The sequence below is a fragment of the Lissotriton vulgaris genome, chromosome 10 (assembly GCF_964263255.1).
Source record: "Lissotriton vulgaris chromosome 10, aLisVul1.2, whole genome shotgun sequence".
NCBI lineage: Eukaryota > Metazoa > Chordata > Amphibia > Caudata > Salamandridae > Lissotriton > Lissotriton vulgaris.
The window spans coordinates 524,418,314-524,433,228 of record NC_141698.1 but is presented as its reverse complement, the minus strand read 5'-3'; the positions used below and the strand labels follow the sequence as shown (position 1 = coordinate 524,433,228).

At 46.8% G+C, this 14,915-nt stretch overlaps 1 protein-coding gene across 3 annotated transcripts in view; it reads left to right on the top strand.

The window, feature by feature from the left end:
- The window catches only part of FAM234A (family with sequence similarity 234 member A), a 460,740-nt gene extending 447,166 nt beyond the window's left edge, over nt 1-13,574 (top strand). For all 3 annotated transcript variants that reach the window (XM_086941371.1, XM_086941370.1, XM_086941372.1), the window contains exon 12: nt 12,465-13,574. In XM_086941371.1, the coding sequence (XP_086797497.1) occupies nt 12,465-12,679 (215 nt within the window). In that variant the 3' untranslated portion in view covers nt 12,680-13,574. The remainder of the gene's footprint in view (nt 1-12,464) is intronic.
- Nucleotides 13,575-14,915: the final 1,341 nt, after the last annotated feature.

Below are 14,915 nucleotides of genomic sequence, written 5' to 3'. Positions count from 1 at the left end.
AGAAATTGGTCCCTCAGAGCTAGCTGACACAGGATTAAAATACCATAACCATCAAAGTGCAATGTGGTATGGAAATTTCCAGGTATTCTAGGGGAAACGGAAATTTCATTGCCCTGGAGGCATCTACAGCTGAGCTGGGAGTCTAGTTTTCAGAATTTTATGGGTTTAATAGGATCCCATTGGGTGATTGCTGAACCTGGGCCCAAAAAAACACTGTTCCCCACATCACATAAATGGATTGATTTTGATGGCAAAAACTATCTCCACATTGAGCTTTGAAGCCTTTCTGGTCACATGCGCTAGGTCCAGCCACACAAGTGGGGTACCTTTTTTATTGGGACAAGTGTTGGAGCGCTGGGTGGTAGGAATTTTGTGGATCCTGCTGAACTTTTCCTCTCAGAAATGTGTGGAAAATGTATGACTTTATCCAAAGTTTGATGTTTGCATTCAGGGTAGGGTAAAAAAAATAGTAGTAGAATCTAAGCAGGTAACACCACCATGGACTCCCCAATGATTTTAGTTTTAAAAAACATCAGAGATTGTTAATGTTCCCTCAAAGCTGGCTGACACCGGGCCAAAATACCATAGCCATTACAGAGAGTCATTTTGTATGGAAATGTGCAGGCATTCTAGAAGAAGCTGAATTTTCATTAACCTGAACTCAGTCAGTTAAAGAACTGTATTCGCAATATTTCTTTGCATACAGTACAATTCATTATTAGGTTATCTAAAAACATCACAATAAAACCATATACATTATAAAAATGGAACAACTTGACTCATTGACTACAAATTAAATAAACAATTAATTACACCTCCTATTAAATTGATATACATTCAAAAAGTTCGAATCGGTACCCAATAAACCAGACACTACTACTTTTAACCAAGAAGAATGTTTTCCCATATCTATGCGTTCTGCTTTCTCAAATCTTAAGTGTTTTCCTGCGTTTTACTGTTGCCCACAAATAGGTGGCCAAAACCGAACAAACTAAGGGGTTCTCTAGCCTTAGAAAGTTGTCCAATGCTTGCTTATATTGTCTATAATTCAGTGCTATGCAGAAACGGTACCCGTATTCTTTTTCTTTGCTGTGAGTAAAATGAATAAAAAAACAGTAAACGATAAGCTGTCTGTTCAGAAACACCATCACCTGGACATCAGGACAAATTTTTATGTGCACAATTATTTGCCTGAAACCCGAGCATAAGTGGGATAAAATGTAACCGAAATCTGGCTATGGGCAAAGGTCAGGTAAATTTGAAAATCACACCCCTTGTAAGTAACCTGTGATAAACATCAACTCTAAATTTGTTTTTATTTGTCTCCCATCTGATAGCAGCAGCATTTTCTAGGACTATCTGCTTCAGTTTGTCTTTAGGAAAAGTGGAGCAAGGTGATGGGAGTCAAATACCTCACGCAGGCCCAATCGTGCGAGTGTGGAACTCGCATATCTCAGCCACGGAAGTCTCTTTGGCATGATCCAACTTAAGGCAATCCCTTCATACTGCTTGATTTAGGGCCATTATCTCTCTCTTCCAGATAGAATGCCATAGTGTCAATGGGGCCAATTTAACTGCATCTCTAATATACAGGAATCCCAACTCACTAAAGTAATCTCCAGCTTAGCTTTTGAGAAAATATCTGCAGGACAATATTCATAGGCCAGACTGGCATCAACGTGAGAACCTATTTTAGTATGGCGCCTTAAATGCCTTTTTTTACTGTTGATTTATCCTTTTCTAGAATATGACATGCACATCAGTCTCTGAAAACAAAACTAAGATGTCAGGGCAATTGCCTGGCCTATTTTCCACAATGGAATGGGATGCCAGAGGTGATGCTTTCTCCACCTCAGCAATGTGTAGTACAACTGAACATGATGTTAAGTACCTTTATAATCTCATGTGTATGGCATTTGGAATACACAAGTATGGAAAACATCATGTAGCACACTTACTAGAAACAAAATTGAATTTTTTTATGATTCATTTCTGAAAACTGCTGTTTGTGCACGTACTGCGATGCATACTGTATAAATTGCATTTTAATTTGTTTTGCATTGTATTTGGATTTTACAACAGTCTCTTCTTATGAATATAATGAATTTGTGATTTTTTGATGTATTATTGTATGAGTCTGTCCTTCTATGTATATGTTTTTATCCGAATAAAGTAATTGATCCTGATCCTGAATCATTTCTATTTAACATTGTACACCCATACACTACTCAAATATAAACGCATTCCTGTTGGATTTAGCACAAGTACTGGTACAAGGTACAAAGAGCAAATGCTATTAACAAATGATCTTACATAAATCAATACTCAGAGTACACTGTTAATAAGATTATTTGAGTATCAGAATACTGCACCCATGACATTGATTGTTAGCTGTAACCCCACATAAACGCATCACTACATACATACCGCCAGCCACTTAGTGGTTGGTGCAGAGGTCTGTGTGTTACTCCTACCTTGACAATCTGCCTTCTACCTACAAACCTGGCTAAACGTTGAGTTATTCCTCATGTCTCTATCTCACCCAGAGTCCTCAGTAATACTGTGTGGGTGGCAGGTGAACCTTTACAAACTCCTGCCAAGGCAGCAGTCTTAGGCTCAGGAAGACCTGTCTTTCAAGAGTCTTTAGCATACTCTCTACACTCAATCTCACCATTTCCAGTTTATTGTAGCATGTTGGTAGGTGTCCATAAATGCCTTGAGGATCATTCATCAGACATTATGAGCATATCTACATTTGAAAAGTGGGGTACACGTGCTGGAGCAGATCTCCTAAGTTACCGAAAGAACCCTTCTAAGAAGATGAAGGTCCTTCAGGTTTGGTGGGCAGGGTACTCTTTAAAAACGTGGTGCGTGTCCCGTCCACAATTCGGTGCAGTGCATGGACTGTAATGTATTTGTAATACTTTGGACAGGACATCAGCCATATATATGACGGAGGATGAATGCGGCAAGGAGTCTGCAAGTATAACCTGTGTGAGCAGTGTTGGGTGCAATGATCAGTGAGTCACCCCTACCTAGAACATCTGCCGACAAAAAAATCCCAATGAATACAAACCTAGTCTGATTTTTGAATGCCTCTTCATATTTCTGTCTCACTCAGAGTCTTGACTAATACTGTGCGTATACCATGTACACCTTTAATAACATCTCACAGTGACAGCATGCTTAGGCTCATAATGATGTGTCTTTTGTGCACCTTCAGCATACTCACTGCACAATTTCCAACTTCTTTCAGTGTGTGGGAGTATGTTGGGTGTGTGTCCAAGAATGGCTGGAGGCCCATTCATCAGATAATATTAGCAACTCTGCATTTGAAAAGTGGGTAAAATTTGCTGGGGCAAACTCTCCTAAGTTCCCTAATGAACACTTCTAGAAAGACTGACGGCCTTAGGGTTTGGAAGACAGGGTATTATGTTTCACCCACTGTTATGTTACTGTATGGCATTTGTAATAAGGTGGATAGATTATCCAGTATTTGGGTGTCTTTCATAGATTCACATGCCTGAATCATTCCCCGTCGCCGAGACGGGAGCCTCCGGTACATGAAAAAAGTAATGTCCTAAGGACATACATAGAGAATATAGGCCGAAGGGCCTCCCCTTATGGGGCCTTTCCACGTCCTTATGTAAAAGGACCGAACTCTCATCGTTAGCCAATCAGCTCCGACCTCCTTCTAGAACCTTCCCGGGAGGAGCCTCCGTCCCTCAGATTTTTCTACCGCACGTTGTGCTAGGGAGTCTCCAACCTGAGCTCTTCAGGTTTCCAAAATTCGAAGTCTCAAACTTCGCCGAAATTCACTTGTACGAAAAGGATTTCATCCTAGCATCGACTACATGTCGGAATCTAATAAGAAAACTTCGTCCATGGCGGACTCACAGAAGAAAGCCCTCCTAAGGGCCTGCTCCTCCTGCGGCAAGCAGCGGATTCAAGCGGAGGACAAGCACGACCTGTGCATATATTGCCTGTACCCTGACCACGTCACTGACAAGTGTAGGGTGTGTAGAGCCTTCCCAAAGAAGACGGTTAAGGAACGGGAAACTCGCCTTCGCGAATGGCTCGACAGGCTTAAGGTCCGAGACACTCTGGAATCTTCCGAGGGTAGTGTCTCCGCGACCTCCAAAGTCTCCAAGAAGAGACCCAGGGTGCAGTCCCCTGGAGAGACAGACACTCCTCCTAAGAAGGCGCACAGGAAGCCTTCGGAGGCAGGCTCCACCACCTCCTCCGTGTCTGTTCAGGATGGCCAGAGGTTCAAGAAGCCCGCTCCATCTACTAAGCGGACCACCTCAGTCACGACCACTGTGTCGACTACTACGGCCTCATCGCCCTCCGCGGCGACCACGACGACCACCACTGCGTCCTCGGGCGCACCGGTCTCCTCGGCCATTCCTCTGAAACCCTCGAAGGCCGCCTCTTCGTCACCTAAGAGGTCTAAATCTTCAGGTACGCCTTCGCCGAAAACACCTCATACCGAAGGCTCGTCACCCAAGACATCGAAGTCAAGTTCGTCTCCTAAACAGTCGAAGTCAAGTTCAAAAACCACACCTTCGACAAAGGCATCTCAAGTCCACGACCCTACCATCAGTAAGGCGGCGAAACCCTTATCCCCGCAAAAATTGGTACCATTAACCCTGACGGAGGTGCCCAAATCACCAACACACATGGCGGGAGCGCCATCTTCACGCACGTCGTCGGAAGAGACCCCGGCGCCATCTTGGAAGGAATCGAGATTGGTCGAAGTCTCTATTCACTCGAGTCCTACACCCTCGGTTCGCCCAACGGTGGAATTGGCACCAGAAGAAGAACAAGACACACTACAAAGTGAAGAGTCGGACGAAGAACAGGAGGTTCACGACGAACACCAGGACGTCCAAGAGATCCGGGACGGAGTGACGTATCAAGGCAGCTCCCTGACCGAAGACACGGTGAAAACCCCGATGATCTGTTTGCCACTGTCTCTGGTCAACGATTTGAAATCCCTGGTGCAGGACTATAAACGAAGGTTCCCGGACGCAGACAGCGGTGCCCAGGTACCGGTCACCCAACCGCAACCGTCTGCCTCGCACCCTTCCGCTCCCCCGGCCCGTCCTCGGAGCCAACTCCGACCGCAAACACAGGCGGAGGACTCATCGGAAAGCGAGGAGGATGACACGGACTTAGAGGAAGGCGAGGTGCAAGACGTCGCCTCGGACCACAGAGACGACGATGCCGATGCTGCGTCATCACACCATTCGTCTGCCCCGGCATCCCCGAGACCGCGCCACTCTGAAGCGGCGGACGTGGGAGGTTTCCACAAACTGGTGGACAGGGCTGCAAAGCGGTTTCACATGGCGGTGGAATCCGCGGAAACGGAATGCTTCCTCCATGATTTCAAGGAGCACACACAGAAATCGACCAAGTCTATTCCTCTGATAGACTTTCTATGGGAACAGGGCAAGAAGCTGATGCTCACGCCTGCCTCGGTGCCGGCGGTGGTTCCGCGCCTGGACAAAAAATATAAGGCCCCGAACTCCGCACCTGCCTGCCTGAACGGCCACCCCAAACCGGACTCGGTTGTCACTCAGGCGGCCCAAAAACAATCCCGAAACCCCTCCTCGCCGCTGTCCGCGCCCCCGGACAAGGAAGGAAGGAAGCTGGACACCATAGGCAAGAGGTTCTCCACCACATCCGCCATGTCCATCAAGGTGGCAAACTCCATCGCCCTCCTGGGCCGCTACAACCGCCAGCTGTGGGAAGACATAGCTCCCTACCTGCAAGGCCTGCCGGCCACGGTCCAGGACGAGGTGAAAGCTCTTCTGGCGGAAGGACAAAACTCCGCGGCTGAAATTATCGACTGCGCCATCGACGCAGCCATGACGGGATTCCGCCAGTTGGCCGGGGCTGCCGTGCTCCGCCGCCAGGGCTGGCTGAAGGCGACGTCTTTTCGGCAGGAGGTCCAATCTAAGGTGCTGGATATGCCGTTCGATGGACAATTCCTCTTTGGGGAGAAGATAGACGAGGCACTCCAGGCCATCAAAAAAGACACCGACACGGCGAGGGCTCTGGGCTCCCTCCAGTCCCGGAACCAATCCTTTCGGGGAGGCCGCTCCAGAGGTCAGTACTCCTACAGAGGTTCCTACCAGAATCGGTCGTCCTATTCCTATGGCAACAGGAACCAACCCCAGCAGAAACAACAGTCCCGACAGTCATCATATGGGAGATCGTCCTTCAGAGGCAAATCCGCCAAGAAGGGCGCTGGCGGCCGCCAGTGACCACTTACTCCAGCCAGTCCCACCACCGTCTCAATCCTTTCAAATTGGGGGAAAACTGACCCACTTCCTCCACAATTGGCGAAAAATCACTACGGATCGGTGGGTACTACAAATAATTCAATTTGGACATTCCCTCGAACTGGTCAACACCCCTCCCAACACCCCTCCGCTGAAGCGTGCTCACAGGCACCTGCACCTCCTTCTCCAGGAAGTCTCTGCCATGTTGGTCAAAGGAGCCATCGAAAAGGTCCCGGACTCCCAGAAAGGGAAGGGTTTTTATTCCCACTTCTTCCTGGTCCAACAGAAAGGGGACAAGTGGAGGCCGATCTTAGACCTCCGGGCGCTCAACGCCTTCCTAAGGAGTCAATCCTTCCGGATGGTCACAATCCAGGAGATCCTAGGAGCACTGGAAAGAGGCGACTCGATGGTCTCCCTGGACTTACAGGACGCCTACTACCATGTCCCCATCCTCGTCAGGCACAGGAAATACCTAAGGTTCGAAATAGCGGGCAGACATTACCAGTTCAAGGTCTTGCCGTTTGGCCTCAAATCTGCCCCACGGATCTTCACAAAGTGCTTGGCGCCCGTGGCTGCCTTCCTGCGACAAAGGGGTCACCAGGTGTTCCCCTACCTGGACGACTGGCTGGTGAAGGCTCCTTCCCCGGAGGACGCGCTGGCTTCCTTCAACGCCTGCAGCGCTCTTTTCCAACAGCTGGGTCTGACGATCAACCTCAAAAAATCATGCACTACTCCGTCAACGAGGATCACCTTCCTGGGGGCAACCCTGGACACGGAGCGTGCGAAGGCTTTCCCCTCAGAGGACAGGATCTGCAAAGTACTGGCTCTGGCCGCGGCGGTGGCCAAGAAGCCTCGCATCAAGGTCCGGACGTTCACCTCCTTGCTAGGGATGATGTCCTCATGCATTCTCCTCGTACCGCACTGCAGGCTCCGCATGCGCCCCCTACAGGAAGCGTTGGCGAGACAATGGAAACAGTGTTCAGGCTCATTCGACGACATTCTCACAATCACGCCGGCCATCATAAAGGCCCTGCTGTGGTGGAGAAACAGGACTCACCTGACGGCCGGGTTGCCGTTCCTCCTGCCGCCGGCACCACTGGTCATCACGACCGATGCCTCACTGGAAGGCTGGGGCGCAGTACTGTTAGACCTTCGAGTCAGTGGCAAATGGGACGCCCAGGAGACACAACTACACATCAACCTCCTGGAGCTGAGGGCAGTGTACCTGGCTCTACAGGCCTTCCTGCCACGCATCGGCTCTTCCCCTGTGCTCGTCAAAACAGACAACACCACGACGATGCACTACCTGAACAAACAAGGGGGAACGCGATCTCTCTCTCTCTCACGAGAATCGCAAAAAAATCTGGAACTGGTTGGTGGCGCACGGCCTCTCCCTCAAGGCGGAGTACGTTCCAGGGAAGGAGAACACTATCGCGGACGCCCTCAGCAGGCAGACCTCTCTCTCCCACGAATGGGAGCTCAACGGCGACACGGTGGCCCACGTCTTCTCACAATGGGGCACCCCGAGGATCGATCTCTTCGCGACGGCAGAGAACACCAAATGCCGAAGCTACGCAAGCTGGCATCCCCAACGGGGGTCGCTGGGAAATGCTTTTTCCATCGGCTGGTCCAGCGTGTTTGCGTACGCTTTTCCGCCGTTCCCGATGATACCGAGGCTCCTCCGGAAGATGAGGACGGAACCGTGCACGCTGATACTGATTGCTCCGTACTGGCCGAGACAACATTGGTTCTCGGATCTTCTTCGCCTATCCATCAGGCCACCGATTCACCTGCGACAACTCCCGAACCTCTTGACAATGTCCGGAGGCCAGGTACACCACCCGAACCTCCGTTCGCTCAACTTATCGGCTTGGCTCCTGAGCACCGTGAGTTCGGGGAGCTAGACATACCGCAGGACTGCAGGGCGGTACTGGCCAAAGCGAGAGCGAGCAGCACGACCAAGACCTACTCGCTGAAGTGGAAGAGGTTCTGCGTGTGGTGTTCGGAACACGACTTACACCCGCTCCGGGTCACCCCAGTACAGCTGCTACCGTACCTACTGCACCTGGCTCAATCGGGACTGGCTCACGCCTCCATTAAGGTTCATCTGGCTGCGATTTCTAGGTTCACCAGGACCCCATCGGGACCCTCCCTCTGGTCCAGTCGACTGGTGAAGCAATTTCTAAAAGGACTTTACAGATCCTTTCCGAGGCCTCGGAAAGTTCCTCCAACCTGGCAGTTGAACTTGGTGCTAAACCAATTAATGAAACACCCATTCGAGCCCATACACCGGGCATCGCTCAAGCATCTCTCCTGGAAAACGGCTCTCCTGCTAGCCCTGACGTCGGCCAGAAGGGTCAGCGAACTTCAGGCGCTGTCCATTCAGGAACCGTATCTCCAATTCAGGCACGACCGAGTGATACTCAGGCCCAACCCTAAATTCATTCCTAAAGTGCCGTCAGACTTTCATCTGAACGAACCAATTGTCCTCAAGTCGTTCTTTCCGGACCCTTCCACGGCAGCGGAAAGGGCGCTGCATTCCCTGGACATTAAAAGGTGTCTCAAATTCTACTTGGACAGGACCAAAGACGTCAGGAAGTCTTCTCAACTCTTTGTAGCCTACAGCAACCCGCGCATGGGGTTGCCCTTGACAAAACAGAGCATCTCACGCTGGATTTCTTCAGCAATTGCTTTCTGCCATGATCAGGCCGGACGGCCTTTGACAGACCGAGTGGCTGCCCACTCGACCAGAGCGATGTCAACGTCAGCGGCGCTCTTCGCTGGAGTGACGATCCTGGACATCTGCCGAGCGGCGACATGGAAGTCCCCGCATACCTTTTCCAGGCACTACTGCCTGGACATCGAACTGCAGAAGGACGCTGCAGTGGGACAAGCGGTGCTGCGCCATCTCTTCCAATAAGGTGAGCCTTACCTCGTCCCGCCATCCAGGTATGCACATTCTTAATGGTTTTCTCTGCTATATGCATGAATATATATTACCATGTTTTCTCTCAGGTTGCCTGTATTTTCTAAAGGCCTACTGTATGTGAGAATGTGCCTTACCACTATGCATGTATAACTGCTGGCTACTCTGATTCAGGCATGTGAATCTATGAAAGACACCCAAATACTGGATAAGAAATGCGTTACTTACCTGTAACAGCAGTTATCCAGTATTGGTGTCTTTCATAGATTCACATGCAACCCTCCCGCCTCCCCGGTAAGGACTCACGTACCTCTAGGTCTACATTGCGACACCCTAGCTGGGTGCGTACGAAAATCTGAGGGACGGAGGCTCCTCCCGGGAAGGTTCTAGAAGGAGGTCGGAGCTGATTGGCTAACGATGAGAGTTCGGTCCTTTTACATAAGGACGTGGAAAGGCCCCATAAGGGGAGGCCCTTCGGCCTATATTCTCTATGTATGTCCTTAGGACATTACTTTTTTCATGTACCGGAGGCTCCCGTCTCGGCGACGGGGAATGATTCAGGCATGTGAATCTATGAAAGACACCAATACTGGATAACTGCTGTTACAGGTAAGTAACGCATTTCATATCTGCTATGTTTTGACAAAGGATGAAGGTAGCAAGTACACCTCAAGTGTGAGCAATGTGTTCCTATTCACTGGAATCAGTTAAGACAGTCAGTACCTTATTTCCAATTTAGGGAAAAAAATAGGGGTAGATTATGGATCTTCTGTGGTTTCGTACTATTAGAAAGATTTCCAGATTAAATGAACAATTTGAAAGTCTGCATAACTAATCACATAATGGCCCATGGAAGCTATGTACCCATGAACATCATTTAAATTCACACACTTGGTAGAAATCTAACTGCTCCTCCTCTGTCAGATTCCCAGAACTTTACTTTTGTGTGATACAGAGTGAAGCAAGTTGAAAATACCAAGCCTTGCGGGGATGGGGACTGGACATTAATAAAGACTCCACTGCCACTTTTCTTGGCGAGCACAAACTCTGCATTGATGATATGGAGTGCTCTTTTTTTCTCTCTTTTAGAAATGTGTTGTGCAAAGTGCTGATCATGCAGCATTTCACCGTACTCCATAGCAGATGAATTTGAGGCTACTGCTTCTGCAGCAGTAAAAATCTCATTAACGGCCAACTGAAAGTCAAGGAAGTACATCAGTCTTCCTTTGGCTGTCTGACGATAGACAACATATGCATTGTATGTTGCCAACCAGATCAGCGGACAGCCAATTTCTTAAACAATGTCTTTTACAACTTGCATTATATGGGTGAAGTAGCTAGTAATTGTTATTGCCTTCGCCAATATACTGTTGGTAATCAAGTATACAGTTAGGCTTGTTGACTTCTACCAACTGACCTCAAACTGAGACCGGAGAAGTAGTCTCATATTCAGTTGAAGTGAGCATATATACTTGCTGCCTTTCTGAAAATGTTATATCTGTCAGTTTGTTGCAGTGCTTTTATCTTTTTGAAGCTTCTAACAAACTCCTGAAGGAATCCTTTTGTTGTGATTTTGAATGGTAATGCAAGCTGCAGTGCTGGCATTGTACCGCTCACTGAACAGCGGGACGCCTGTAAAGAAGTTGTCCACATAAAGGTGATTGCACAAGCTCATTTACAATCTTCTTAATAATTCCTAACCTAGAAAGGTACTTTGCAAGGTTTAAACTTGAGTCCTTCCCAGTATATAATCTTAAGCTGTATCTATAACCAGGGGAGCTCTTGCACAACATGTACAGCTTGATGCCATAAGAAGCTGTTTTGCTTGGAAGCTGCTGTTTAAACAGTGCTCACCTTTGTGTGAATATAGTGGTCTTGTCAACCACTGTATTCTTCCCAAGAGTATAAACCTCTGGAAACATAACAAATGTAACACGAAGGCCCAATTTTGACCAACCTGTGATGGTCTGGATGATCCCAAGGTGATGCTGCAGACTCCTATTTGAAATGCAGCATACACTTCAGAATCAAAAAACTATCTCTGGTCATGACCGATGCAAGCATGAATGTTGCCCAAAACACATCACTCTACCACTAAGGCTGTACAGCTGTTCTGTGCACTATTCCTATGAGGAGTGTAAGGGCCGGAAATATTTTCAATTCTCCAAGTGAATTGGGAGCACTGACGTGTGCTGTAGAATGAGGCTCCAGAGTGCCCCATGCACTCTCAGACATAGTTTAGCACACACATTAATTTAGTGCACAATTTTGTCAAGGAAGACATTATTCAGAAAAAGATGGAACAAGTCAATAGACAAAAATTGCAGTATTGACTTTACATCCAGCGACTGTCATAAATGGAGGAACTTTATTCCTCAAATACTATGTCATGGTTGTATTTTGTGGGACCCATAGACATTAATGTCCAGTCATCCCCAAAGGGAAGGGAAAAATGTTACATATGCCTACCTGGGAGGGTGGTGGAGCCATGCCTGGGATGGGCAAACCCCCATCCCCAAACACAAGCTTTCCCTAGTTTCTATTGGAATTTGCAATGTGTCTGTGATCTATGAGCTGGAATCTTTTTGAGAGAGGCATCGCTGTAAAGGGTAAACTAAGACTGACTGTCCTATTTCCAGAAATGCCTTTCTCAAAAATGTCAGGGCTGCTGTTGGGAAAAATCCCACAGAACATGTGTGAAGCTCAGCTCAACTGCTCCTGTTTGCGGTATCTGGTTGTGCCATTTTATGGATGGCTGGGTGGGGCTGAAATGGAACAGATTCCGTGTAGGCCTCCGTAAATATTGCCATTGGGGAGAAACCTCCTGTGCAAGCACCAGAGGTTCCCCTGCAGTGTGATGGGCGAACTGTTCACGTTGAACTATTTCATGCAGTGACCTCGGCTTTCTACAGTTAATGACGTTTTAGACCTGTATGAAGATGCCATTGGATGAAAAAGCTATGTTCAACTTACTTAAATGTAAGCATGTCTCTAATAGTTGACTAGAGGCAGAAACTTCACCTTTACTGGCATAACTGCTTGAAGAAGCCATTCCTGTATAAAAACTAGATTTGTAGAGTGGCTATTTGCATTTCAAAATCATAGCAACACAGTTTAATGTTTCTGTGATTCTTGTACTTAATCAGCAAGCCATTCTTGGTATCTTTTATATTCACAATTTAGATATTTACACAGTGATTGATTTCAATTATCTGACATGTTCATGTAATTATGAAACTATTATTTTGCAGCTGTTTTGTTTGAGAGAAGTCGTCATGCCTGCTACATGCTGCTGAATGGCCCATTGGCATCTGATGCACCAGGTCCAGTGTCTCTTACTAAGCGGAAGCTGAAGGAAGACATCACTAATGGTAAAGTCATCTGGCTGAGCGACGACCACGAGGACAGCGAGAAGGACATCAGGGATTTCTTCTTCAGAATGAGATACAGCAGTGAAATTGCATGATGGTTCTAAACATTGCATTTTTTTCATCTATATGAGGTGACAATACTGTAAGCCTGTACACTTTCTTTCCATACTTGTTTAGTTCAATCTCTCTGTAATCGATAAGATATCAAGCAGTGCCTCAGGACATATTCTAAAGATCTGTTGTACATTTTTTGATCATTGTCAAAAATCTCGAGCATGGTTTAGCTGTATAAAAAAAGGCACAGTGAACACTATTTAAAATGGAAGCATATTTGCACTTTTTTACGAAACAGGTTTTGGAAGGTAGATGCCCACAATAGGTTTGTTGGCCCTTGCACACAAAGGCTTTTTTTTAATGTATTGTCCCTGACCCTCAAGGGATCATTATTCATGTCCTGAAATTCAATTCCAATTTTTGGGAGGTTAAGGTGGGTACTGCAGTTATTCATCCTAATTGGTATGAGGATAATGCTTTTACAGGGACTGATTGCACTATTTTAATTTTTCTTTGCTCCATGAAGTAATTAAGGAAGGCAACCTGTTGCCTTTATCCTTAAGGCAACTTATAATTGAATTTTTGAAATTGTGAGGCCACTAATGATAGATAAATATAACATCAAAATATGTTTTTTTTCCAATAACAAACTTGTAAAGGTTCTATTCATCTAATCAAATGTTGTCATTAGATACATTGTGTTTATTGATATTTGGGCTTTCAATCTCATAATTTACTAAAACTAAAGATTAACTGCTCTGGAGATGCAGGGGTTTCTGGCTGGATATTAATGTACACCCATTTAGCATGTTTGGTTTCCAAAGACCTGCCAGGATAACATAGTTTTTTTTCGGGATCTGAAATGACACTTCTTCCATACCAATGGCTCTAGTAATCCTGAGCGACTTCCCCTATATAAAGTTTCCGTTAAACGTGGCCAGTGTAATGTTACAGTTTCTTGTAGAACTATGGATTCCGGAAGAATATGTAAAACTGTTAGTTTTCTTAACTATGTGAGGTCCTGACTTAGAAGGCTTATCAACTTATGTGGAACAGTTTGAAGAATATACTATTATCATACATCTTTCATATTTACTCACTCTCTAAATCTCATTTGGACTAAAAAGATTCTAATACTCCAGAAAAACATTATTGCTTTGTTGTAGAAAAAACCTCAGCATGATATAAATGTCTGTACCCCACACTCAAAACATACAACATTAAAAAACATAAACACAGCAGACTAAAAAAGAACGGAATGGCTACAAAATCCAAAAATTAATAAAACTCCCTTTCTACAGTTAGATGACTGAGCCAAAAACATAGTCATCCTTCTTTATCAAAACGACAATCTTACAAGTTAGATTGGGTCAAAAGTTCCAAACTAAATGAAGTATTCATTGGGATCAAAACACATTCACAGGCCATCTCCTATTTTGGACACAAGACATATGATATTGAAACGAGGTTGGGAAAACATGGCGGCAGTCGGCTGATCTGCCGCAGCGCTCCATGACTGTGCTCCTGACTCAAGCTGCTTTTGCCCGTTGAAACAGGGTGACTTCTCTAGTTTCCAGCCGCTGTGAGGGGATGTTGGCTTCGTTTGAGGAGTAAGAGGTGGTGAGCTCCCGCCATAACCCACCCGAGTGAAGTTTGGGCTTACCAGGTGTTTCGGCGTTTTCGGCTGCCTCCGTGTGCGGGTGGTGTGCGGACGGACTTTTTTTTTTTGCTCCTTGCTTGCTGCTGGGAGGTGGAGTGTTTGGGTGCCCCCGCGGACGGAGTGGTCTTGGGGGCCCGGGAAAGTGGGACCCGATGCTGTTCTGTTTTTGTGCAAGAAATACGGGGACCTTGTCCTTAACAACAACGCGAAGTCTTTTTTTTAACTCTGTATGCCTGATTTAATCAGCGGAGTCTTAGGCATGCCTGCCATCAGTCTAACATTGTTCGCTTGTTTCCTGCCCTGCTCCGGGCTTCACAGGGGCTGCGATTTTGGTCATCTGCCGCCCTGGAGCTGAGAAGGGGGAGGTAGGCACGTAGCCTTGTGCAAGCCCCTGGAGGTAGAGCTCACAAAAACATCATAATTGTAATTGTGGAGGGGGATGGTGGAGCAGTTTATGTAGATAGAGGCAAGGAGGAGGAGATAGACAATTTACAGACTAATTCTCAGCCCAAGTCTATTTCTCCATCTCTGCACCCCCAGCAGTTTGAGGTATCGCAACCTACCCTGCATCAATCTAAAGCAAAGGGCAAACGAGGGAGGAAGAAGAAGGAGGCTTT